At 42.5% G+C, this 11,052-nt stretch overlaps 1 protein-coding gene across 1 annotated transcript in view; it reads right to left on the bottom strand.

The window, feature by feature from the left end:
- Positions 1 to 5,032: 5,032 nt before the first annotated feature.
- GRPR (gastrin releasing peptide receptor) overlaps positions 5,033 to 11,052 on the bottom strand; it is a 33,455-nt gene continuing 27,435 nt past the window's right edge. The window contains exon 3 of the mRNA XM_056862030.1: positions 5,033 to 5,425. Within this exon, the coding sequence (XP_056718008.1) occupies positions 5,033 to 5,425 (393 nt within the window). The remainder of the gene's footprint in view (positions 5,426 to 11,052) is intronic.

Below are 11,052 nucleotides of genomic sequence, written 5' to 3'. Positions count from 1 at the left end.
TAGTGTATGTTAGAGAAGTTTGGGAAAGAGGAAAGCTATTGCCGCTTTAATATGTAAGCTACTGCAAAGCTGGAGTGAAAAGTTGCCACAAAGACCACAACTTGTTGATTTTCTGATTACAATACAAGTGTATAAAACAATTCTGCTTACTTTATTCCATTTTTGTTGCAGCAAACAAAGTCAAAAAATGATGTTGTCCATTAAAACCACAGTGCTGATTATTCTGAATAACCTTACCCCACTATCTACTTCATTAGAATTTAAGTTAGAACAGAATTTAGGTATCTGCAGCAATTCCGTTTCATATTAAAGACTCAGCTCCAGGACTTGAAAGAATTGATTTCCTATCACTAAGAAATAATCTGGGTTTTAGGGTGGCTCTTAGCTGACTTGTCTATGATCTATATGAAAATTAAGTACAACTTAACATCTTCTACTGTTTTATTCCAAGCAGGACACATGCCAAATTATCTTTATAGAGACCCTGTAAGGTAGACTAGCACAATTATACCCAAGTTGTAGACAGCTAGCAAAGGCTGAAAGGTAGTCTATTCACAACTATCTAGTGAATTCACAGCTAATATGAGGTTTGATTCAGGATGTTCCTGATTTCTAACACAACCTCATAGATAGTTTATTTGCGGCCAGATAAAACAAGATACTTGGACTAAAATGGTCTTACCGACAAAGGTTTACAGTCCGAGTCTTAAGTCACTTAAAAAAATAAAAATTAAAAAAATAACATCCAAGTTACATCTGCCATTAGGACTAAGAGACTACTCTGTGGCAATGAATTTTCATTGCAGCCATAAAATTTTCCTACCTGAGAGGTGATTGAGGGATTATCTCCTTGTAGCAGCTTTTCTATCTTTTCTTTTCCCTGTCGGGTCCCATTCTCAGTATGAGGGGCTCAATAAACTTAGAACGGGGTATAGTGTAAAAGCTACAGTTCAGGAGAACATGTTCAGTGGTTTCTAAATCCCCGGATTTGCAGGGGCATCGTCTCTCTGCCCTGGGTATCTTCTCGAATTTCCCCTCTAACATAGCAGAGGGTAAGGCTGTGCGCCAAGCCAAGGTAAAAGCCCTCCTATATTTGTTTATCCCTAAGTAACGGAGATAGGCTGTAGGTGCAAGGATACATTTGGAGTGGGGGGGGAGCCATAAATAGGGGTACTCTTGCTAGATCTACTTGTCGCTCGATATCTTTAACCCTTTGGTTTATAGTTGACTTAGCTTGATCCCACCCTAACTGAAGTAGTGCTAGCGAGGTAAAACCCAGGTTATTTAGTTTGTCTTCAATGGCTATTATCCACTTTGACCTAAAGGTATCACAAAGAATAAGTGGAAGAAGACCCTTGGGGTTGAAATTAATTTTCAGCCAGAGATAAAGCGAGGACAAACTCAACCTCATAGTTACTGTAGAACTGTTGTACTCCACACTGAATAAATGCCATTCTAAAAATTATTAGGACTGTGCACATTTTTTTTTCATTTTTGGCTCAATTTCTTTTTTACTAACTGGTTTCAGTTTCATTATATTAATGATTAATACTATTCATTTTAGTTGTTAGTTGCTCAGTCCTTTTTTGTTTCCATGGGTTTCAAAGAGAAATTAATATTCTATTGTAACCCCCTCCCCATGACTCCAATTGAGCTTCAGTTCTAAGGGCCCCATCCCCACACCTTTCAATAGGGTTGCTAACCTCCAGGTAGTAGCTAGAGATCTCCTGCTATTACAACTGATCTCCAGCCGATAGAGATCCGTTCACCTGGAGAAAAAGCCCGCTTTGGCAATTGGACTCTGTGGCATCGAAGTCCCTCCCCGCCCCAAACCCCACCCTCCTCAGGCTCTGCTCCAAAAAACTCCAACCGGTAGCGAAGAGGGACCTGGCAACCCTACCTTTCAAAGCTGCCTAATTTTGGACAGATGAAAGAAGGCAATTATAATTCTTGTTTGCATGATGTGCACATGAAGGCATTTGGGAGCCCAGGAAAGTAGGTAGGTTTCTGGAATCTGCTCCTCAGCCTTTTTGGTTTACTGATGTTTGAAAAGGAACAAAGGTGGCTTTTAATCCTCCCCTCACTCCAGTTAGCAGTGCTGTCTGCCTCTGTGCCCGGGGCAGGCCAGAGCAACCATGGGCTCCATGCAAAGATTCACTTTGAGCCCTGATATTGATCAGAGAGAACATAAACATCATATCAAAACAAATTTCATTATTAGCATAGACTGTGTGTGTGTGTGTGTCCCACCACGACCAGATGACCAAGGCCCCTGAAATGTCCTCTCATTCCCTCTGTTGACAGCCTTGTGTGAACTATCAGAATGTTTGCCTCTATGCCTGCTAGCTTCAGCCCCACAAAGAATAGAACATCAAGCAAACAACATCTACTGCTTAGAAGAAATGAAGTGAAAAGGGTTAAAGCAGTCGCCTGCTTTTACCAGATCATTACTGACCCATGGGGTGACATCACATCACGACTTTTACTAGGCCGACTATGTTTATGGGGTGGTTTGCCATTGCCTTCCTCAGTTGTCTACGCTCTACCCCCAGCAATCTGGGTACTCATTTTACTGACCTTGGAAGGATGGAAGGCTGAGTCAACCTTGAGCCAACCACCTGAAACCAACTTCTGTGACGATAGAACTTGGGACGTGAGCAGAGCAGTACTGCAGCTTACCACTCTGGGCCATGGGGCTCCTTAAGGAGGTTGCCAGGTCCCTCTTCACTAGGGCGGGAGGTTTTGGGGGTGGAGCCTGAGGAGTGCGAGGTTTGGGGAGGGGAGGGTCTTCAATGCCATAGAGTCCAATTGCCAAAGCGGCCATTTTTTCCAGGTGAACTGATCTGTATTGGCAATCAGTTGTAATAGCAGGAGATCTCCAGCTGGTACCTGGAGGTTGGCAACCCTATTGTGAAGTGAAAGCCCTTCTCAAATCAGTCAGAGTAATGTGATTGGAAAGACCTATCAGCATAATCCTTTTTTGTGTTGAAGCTTTGTAGCTGCTGAGTGGAAAACATCCCTATCACTTACATGTTGGCTGGGCTACTGCCCCCTCCATCTGACTATCATTAATTTTTCAATTTAAATAGTAACTATTTTTCAAATAGAAGTTTATCTCTTCAGGTTTTGATTAATTAATATTTTACTTCATTTGTATTCCCAAGATAGTTTACGTAATTTTTCTCATCTCTATTTAATCTGAATCTCTAAAAATATCTGCACACTGGAAAAGAAAGAATTTCTAATTCCACTGTGTTCACCCACTACTGTGATATAGCATTCCAGGTAATTTAATGGATTAACCTGATGTAGTGTGCAGGGAATGTAAAGGTTGAGGTTTTAATAGCTATCAGCACACATTGTTATTACATTACATCTCTGAAAAGTACAATAAAAATTCTGTGTTTCAGTTTATATTTGTTTCTCAAGCTTAAACATCTAAAGCTTTGCATGGTATATTTTGACATTCACTTACATATGTCTTGAAGAGCATGGTATAAACATTTAGTAACATTTAGAAAGTGCTTAGTTTTATCTTCCAAAATATGGCAAAATGCACACACTTAAACTGTAAACATCATTAACTTCACATTTATTAAAATGGCGTCACTTTCACATTTAGATTGTTTATAACACACTGCTTATTTCAGATGGGAGGGATCACCAAACCCCAGTAAACATCAACTTTCTTCACATCTTTTTACAATGTGAATTAACACTGTACTGAAAAAGAAATTAAGATTCCTGACAAGTTGAACTTTTAAAAAATTCAGTGAAGCCTCCTATGGATTCATGTAATAGATATACAGCACAATTCAGAGCCTGTTTACTCAGAAGTAAGCCCCCAATGAGTTTATTGGAATGCTCCGTAAGTAAGCTGGCCTAGGACTGCTGTCTTACATTAATGCAACCAGGTGTTTTTTCAAAACTAGGGAAGGGGCCTCATGTTATCAGTAGGAACCAGGTTCATTAAAAACAAACAGCTGAATGAAAATTTCATCCAACGAGTTCAAAGACTTCGAGCAAAGGCAGAAAAGCACATACTGATCCTTTGAAAATGGCTGTGTAAGCTTACTGTGTGTATGGATACACACTTAAATGTTGCATGAGTACATTGGCTTGACTCAACCCCGAGCACTTTCCAGTCCATGCAGGTGTTTCACAAGGACATACATGCAGGCAAGATATGCTGTTCCACCCTACCAGTGCACAGGGAGAGGTTTTAAAGGAGAAGGGCCCAGGATATGACTTTACGCCAGATCCTATGGCTGCTTTTGTACAGCACTAAGGACTTTGTGGGAAAGCAGCTAACTGCAGCCTCCCCACTTCTAAACCATTCACCTTGCCAAGGCTATCACAAGGTTTTGTGAAATAACCAGCCCAAGGTAATGGCTTCAAACATTCTGAATGCCTTCAGTACCCACCTCTGGAGAATGGCTTTTAAAGCATATTATAAATCAGCATATTACAAAACAAGGTTATAAAAACCATGCACAGCTATGGGCAGCCCTTCAATTCTGTATCAAACCATGCTCACATGCTGCAAGTTCTCTGGTTGTTATCCAGCTCTCTGTGTATGTATATTTGTTCTGTACTGGAATAAAGCAGATACCAATGTCTAAACCAGGGATGGGGAACCTTTTTTCCGCCAAGGGCCATTTTGATATTTATAACATCATTCACAGGCCATACAAAATTATCAACTTAAAAATTAGCCGACCAAGCCACAAGGAGGCAGCTGCCCCAGATGACACCCCCCCCGGTGCGGGCAAGCAGGCAGGCATCCAACCGGTGGCGCATTTGCCCACCTGGTGGCACAGGATGGTCTGTTGCACCAGTCCTGAATAGAGGCTATTCCTGTCTGCGGGAGGGGGTGGATCACCAGTCTTAGATCCTTCTGAGCTAGAGATCAGCCAGGGCCCACGAAGGGCCAGACCAAATTATTTCATGGGCCTTAAACGGCCCCTGGGCTTGACCTTCCCCACCCCTGGTCTAAACAGACATTGTTACAGCTTTCAGTGTGTGGTGTATGCTATACGTAGCCTTCATGGCAGTGGTGGTTGCCATTGATGAAACTGAAAGTGGCCATTGATTGGTTGGTGCTCTTGACAGAGGTCATTCTTGTGGTGCTTCTGCCCATGCTCTGGGACCTAATGAGAACACGGGCTTTGCAACAGTTCAGCTGATGATTGAACTGTTTCCTAAAACTTTTGCTGAGCAGGTAGAGTGCAAAAGGGTTTATGCAAGAGTTAGCAAATGCCAGGATTCGAGCACAGAGAGAGGTGATAAAGTGCAGAACGGAAGTGTCCACCTCTGAATAATGGTATGACCGATATAAGTAGATGATGTGGTTGGGCAGCCAACAGAAAGCGAAGATGCAAACAAAAACCAGCACTGTCTTGGCGAGACGTTTTCTGGATTCCATCTGAAAAGAACAAAGGGGATTGTACATCAGCAACGTTTGAATTTAATAAGAGAAGCAAACACATGTTTTTGACAGAAGACTGCAAGGGACTACTTTGAAATGGGTTTCCCATCTGGTGAGACAATACAGTGCTTTTATAGAAAACTGAAACTGATCCCTTCTAAATAAGTTTATAGGTTCATTCTATGCATATTTTAAAGAAAAATATATCATGTTGAGTGCAATGGAATTTATGCTCATCTAAGCATGCCCAGGAATGCATCTTTAAGGAACCCTTCAAAATCCACACAGCTGTAATTCATCTGTGTGAAAATCAGGGATCATCCCATTCTATTCCTGCAGAGAAAACAGTGTGTGGATGAGCCAGTCTAGGCTTCATCGGGACCATCATTTCTGAGTGACTTTCCTTAATGCCACCATTACATTAGACCTGTTCCAATATCAGTGGCTTCAGAGAAAGGCCAGATTATCATTATCACACCATACATTACAAAGGTAATGTAGAGAAAGTATTATGTGAACAAAAAGGTATATGGATATACTTTTTCGATTTGATTCCATTGAGGAATTGTTTTCATCCTATTGCAATTTCACTCAGTTTTCCATTCTACCGAGCTTGGTACATTAGATGCAAAATCTGTGTAAAAACAGAACAAAATGGAGATATGGGAAAACACAGTACCTTTCTGCCCCAGGCCAAATATATGAGTCTTAAAGTGCAGATGCAATGGCAAATGCTGATCTTGAAATTTCTGCCATTTGCTCTGCGCTAGACAAGTTGAGAATGAGTCAAGAGACCTGCTTCCATGGACAGTAGGAGCCAGATGCGTCTTGTCTCTTCTACTTTAAAATCCCTGCAGACACACTCGTATAATGGCCCAAACCCTCAGGTAATGGCACTCAGTCTACTGCACCTGCCTTACTGCCCAGCAGATGGTCAGCATTGTCCGCTTTGATAGCCTTGATTACCTATTTGGAAATGACAGCCTGAATCCAGTCCCAACTTCTCCTCTCCCTAAATGGAGTCCAGATTCATTTCCCCATTCCTCTGAGACAGATATCAGTGTTGCAAAGCTGACAGCAATGACCATCTGTTTGGAGAAATACGTTTGGTTTCCAGTCCAATGCCAAAAACTGAACTAGTCATGAAGCCCTACATGCTTGATGCCAAAATCTAGCTCTGGGACTCTGTGCACAGCATCCTATTTCTCCATGTCATCTCCATTCCAGTGGATGATGGGACTCTTATCTGGTAATGCTCTGGTTTCCTCTAACACTGACACAAAAAAGTTCCTCCACTCAAGCGGCAGCAAACATCATTTTTTATTCACACACTTGAAAAGCAACCTGTGAACTTCTTCACATTGTGAGGAGCAAGAAAGAATTCAGGCCTGGCCTTGTACAAATAATGTCATATGCTAGCTGGGCAATCACATATACAAATGTACATATGGTATCTGTGTCGTATACAATCATTTCATCCCTTTGGGGAGTAGGAAGGATCACAGCTATTGGGCAATGACATATAAAAATATTGGACTTCATTTGCTACTTCCTAAAGAACAGATCACATATCTAACACCCATGCCCAGACATGGATGCATGTTGAAAGAAAACGTGCCATGGCATTTGGTACGTCACCGTCTAACATGTTAATACTGCCCCCTTGTCACATTGATGTATGGGTGCAGGGTGTCAACTTTAGTTGATGGTGCTCAGAAACAACAACAAAAAGTTGGATGTATAGTCCTTTAGACAGAGGTGACAATGGCTACACCTACTGACTTGGTAACCACCAATAAGGTATGGCTTTGACGCTTGGGACAGGGTTTCGATGCAGAGTATGGGAATGAGCATAGAGACAGAAGTACTAGAGCAGTGGTTCCCAAAGTGTGCAGTACCACCCCCTGGGGGGTGGGATTACCTTAGGGGGGCACTAAGAGGCAAGGGGGCACTAGAGGTGGGCCCCTTCAACTGTGTTGTTCACTAATTTACAATCGATCAAGCTATGGCACCATGCTGGCAAATTTGATGGAAACTATCAGAATTTTTTTCCAGACTTTGAAGTAGGGCTGTCGATTCAGTTCGAACCGAAAAACAGCTGAATTTCCCCTGATTTGGCGGTTTTTAGTTCAGATGGAACCGGGAAAACGGGGAGCCGAATTCAGTGAGTTCAGGGTGTTCGGCGAATAAATTCAGCAAATTCGGGGTTCAGCGCAGCAGCATAACCGTCAGTAAGCAGCATTCTCCTGCGGCCAATCGGTGACCAAGCTGGGTCTTCTTCCCCACCCTTAATGTGCATCTCTGACAATGGGAGTTTGCAATTAGCAGAGCTTGCCACCCACACCCAAAGCTCCCAGCCCCGACAAACAGCTGAGCTGCGGGGAGCAAGGGCGGGGCAGGTGCGAAGAAGATGGAACAGAAGACATCCACAGTACGACCCATTTGGGGGCTTTTCTCTATAATTTTTTCTCCTGTGTGTGTGTGTGGGGGGGGAAGCAGTGTCTGTGTGTGTGTGGGGAGGGAGCAGTTTCTGTGGGTGGGTGGGGAAAGCCAAAGGGGGCTTTCGCCTGTTCTGCGAGGGGGAGCAGTTTCTGTGGGTGGGAGGGAAGCCAAAGGGGGCTTTCGCCTGTTCTGCGGGGGGGGGGTGCCCCCTGAGTCTCTCTCTCCCTGGTTTGAGGGGGGGGCTTCAGTTGTGTGTCCTCAGGTTTTCCCTCATTCATAAGATCGGTTAGGTCTATTTTGATGCTTGCTCAAAACTGGTTTTCAAATTGTGACTTAAAGAATGCATTTGCCTGGTCCTGAGTCCGATGCAAAAGGGGAAATTCCACCCCTCCTGTTCCTTATGCATAGCTAGCTGCCTCTGTCCCTTTCCATGGTTTGCAAACTCCCAGGTGTCAGGTGTTGCTTTGCATGGTTGCAAACGTGTTGCTTTGCATGGTTTGTATGGTTGCAAATGTGTTGCTTTGCATGGTTTGCATGGCTGCAAATGTGTTGCTTTGCATGGTTTGCAAACTTCTTCGCACCTGCCCCACCCTTGCTCCCTGCAGTTCAGCTGTTTGTCGGGGCTGGGAGCTTCGGGAGTGGGCGGCAAGCTCTGCTAATTGCAAACCCCCATTGTCAGAGATGCACATTAAGGAGGTGGACCCCTTTCGGGGCCCATATCTCAGCCCCCCCGATCCAATCATTACAAAACTTGGGGGTTCTTGCAAGAAGGGTCCCCTCAAGCTACACTGAAAGTTTGGGACCTCTACCCCCAAAAATGCCCCCCGGAGCCGCAGAAAGGCGCGGTTGTGTTTTTAATGGCTTTATTCGACCGAATTTTCCCCTGAACTCCAGATCTCATGCCGAATTGCACGGACCCGAAGCGGGGGAGTTCGAACTTCGGCATTTCCCGAATAAAAACGGGCCGAATTTTGCCGAATCCTAATTTTGCCTTTTTTTTTTCAACAGCCCTACTTTGAAGAGCTGGTAATACTGGATCATCAGTTTTGTTGAATAAATTTCAAGTTCATCAGTTTTGTTGAATAAATTTCAACTAAAAAGTTTTAATTTGATTTTGAATAGATGTGCAATCAATTGTCACTGTCTTGAAATTTTGTTGTTATTATCTTCTTTAGTGTGTAATGCAAACCCCTATTTTGAATAATGCTTTTTATAGGGTAGGGTAGGGGGCGCTGGGGTTGAATTTGTGGAACCAAGGGGGTGGTAGCCTGAAAGGTTTGGGAACCACTGTACTAGAGTAACACATGTTTCTTGCTTTCCAGTTTGATTTAGAAATCCATCCATCTCTGCCTTACTTGTCTGCTGGGTTGAACCAGCCTTGCTGCCAGCAGCAAAAAATTTGGCACAAAACGTGGCCAGCCCCAACTGGTGATGCATGTTGTAAATTTGGTAATGCAAGGGCAGTGCCATGCAGTATGGATTCTATGCCTATGTATTTATTGTCTGGGCCATAAGGATGCAATAAAGAGTGTTAAGAAATATAAGGAATTATTGTATCCATTTGACCTTCTCTTGCACTGGAACAACTCTGTAAGACTCCAGCATGGGCTCTAGCTAGGCAACCAAGTGCCTCCTCCTAATATAGCCTGATAATAAAAAAAATTCAGGTCAGGCCTTCTTACATCTTCTGTGCCTATTCCTCTCTCTGCTTCCTTATTTGCCTTTCATTCATCCTACTCAGTTAAGACCTCAACCTGCAATTGACTCTGCCTCTGATTCAAGAATTCTGCCCAAGCCGGGTAATAATCCTGTCAGGTGTCTAACTTCATTTCCCTGCAGCTCAGCACTGCCAGTCTATTGCAAAACCTGAGTGGCAAAATGCAATTAGAAAGAAGAGAGAAGAGAGAAGTCTCAGTGAATTAATAGGTCATCTCCTCAGGAAAGTGTTCATTCTGCTTTGAAGCTGGTAACCAGCATCCGTACAGCTAATGTAATACATCATGGATACTGTAAATCCTCTGTTCCTCTCAACTGAATCGATTGAAAGGTAAGAAATGACATGGCAAAGGCTGGATAACTGGGGCCTGCTGAGAAGCAAGTTTTATCAAAGAACGAAGTGAAAATTAAGCTGGTCAAGGACCTTACTGTGAAAGCAAACTAAATACACTTTCAGAAGTGTGATCTTAAATTAATACTAAAGCTATTGCTTTGCAATTTGCATCTGCAGTATAAAGCCAGAATAAATAAGTCAATAGTATTTATGTCTGAAAAAGACCTATAGGCCTTGTGTATAAATCTAATAAGTGAAATAGTTAATTGGCAGGGTTAAGTTTCACTTCCATTCCTCCTGACGGGTGAGAAATCCTATTTAACTTCCTATAAATTGAAATGTAAGATACAGAGAGGAAGGAAAAGGCTGAAGAAGGAACAAAAAAATTAAGTAAAATTTAGATCATTAATTATTTTGTAGTCCACTGATTCCTAATCGAAGGGGTGATTTACAAATCTGGGGGAACCATCCAGAACTTTGGGGGTGTTATAAAAGATTTAGTTGTTTTATGCTGTCCACCACTGGGAGGATATAACCTAACATTAAAGAGTTGACTAAGGGCTATCAGGCACAAGGGTCTCATTGAATATATGCCTGAGGTCTGTGTATCGTATGCATACATCATAAATATGTCTATATAAATAAGGTTGCCTTAAGTAGAGAGTTTTTTGAATGTCCTAGTTTTTTGTGGGGGTTTGGTGGCTTTGGAGACATACAGTAATGTTGCATACATGGCGGGCAGTAATGGATTAAAGGTTAAGAATCACTGTTGAGGACCCTTCAGGAGTTAAGTATTAAGCTTTTATTTTATGACTAAGTACTACTTGGCAATTAAGTTTGTATTCATTTTCATAATAAGGTGAGAGACGGACTGTGCATCTAGCCTTTCATACAGCAACCCTCATTTAAAATTGCTGACCAAGCCTACAGCACCAAAATAGCTGGAACTATGATGTAAAACAATGCTAATTAAAAAAAAAAAACTTTTTTCAATTGAACTGAAGCACAGATATTTTATCAGTCTGCTACCATTTTCCCCACTACACTAATTTTTGTGGCATGTCCATCAGCCTGACAAAAACCAAAGATTCTGCTTAAAAGGTCATGGCCAGAAATATTGACAAATAATTGT

This window comes from Euleptes europaea, chromosome 16 (assembly GCF_029931775.1).
Source record: "Euleptes europaea isolate rEulEur1 chromosome 16, rEulEur1.hap1, whole genome shotgun sequence".
In the NCBI taxonomy this organism is placed as follows: domain Eukaryota; kingdom Metazoa; phylum Chordata; class Lepidosauria; order Squamata; family Sphaerodactylidae; genus Euleptes; species Euleptes europaea.
Note: the sequence above shows the minus strand (reverse complement) of the source record. Positions and strands in the feature narration are given on the sequence as shown.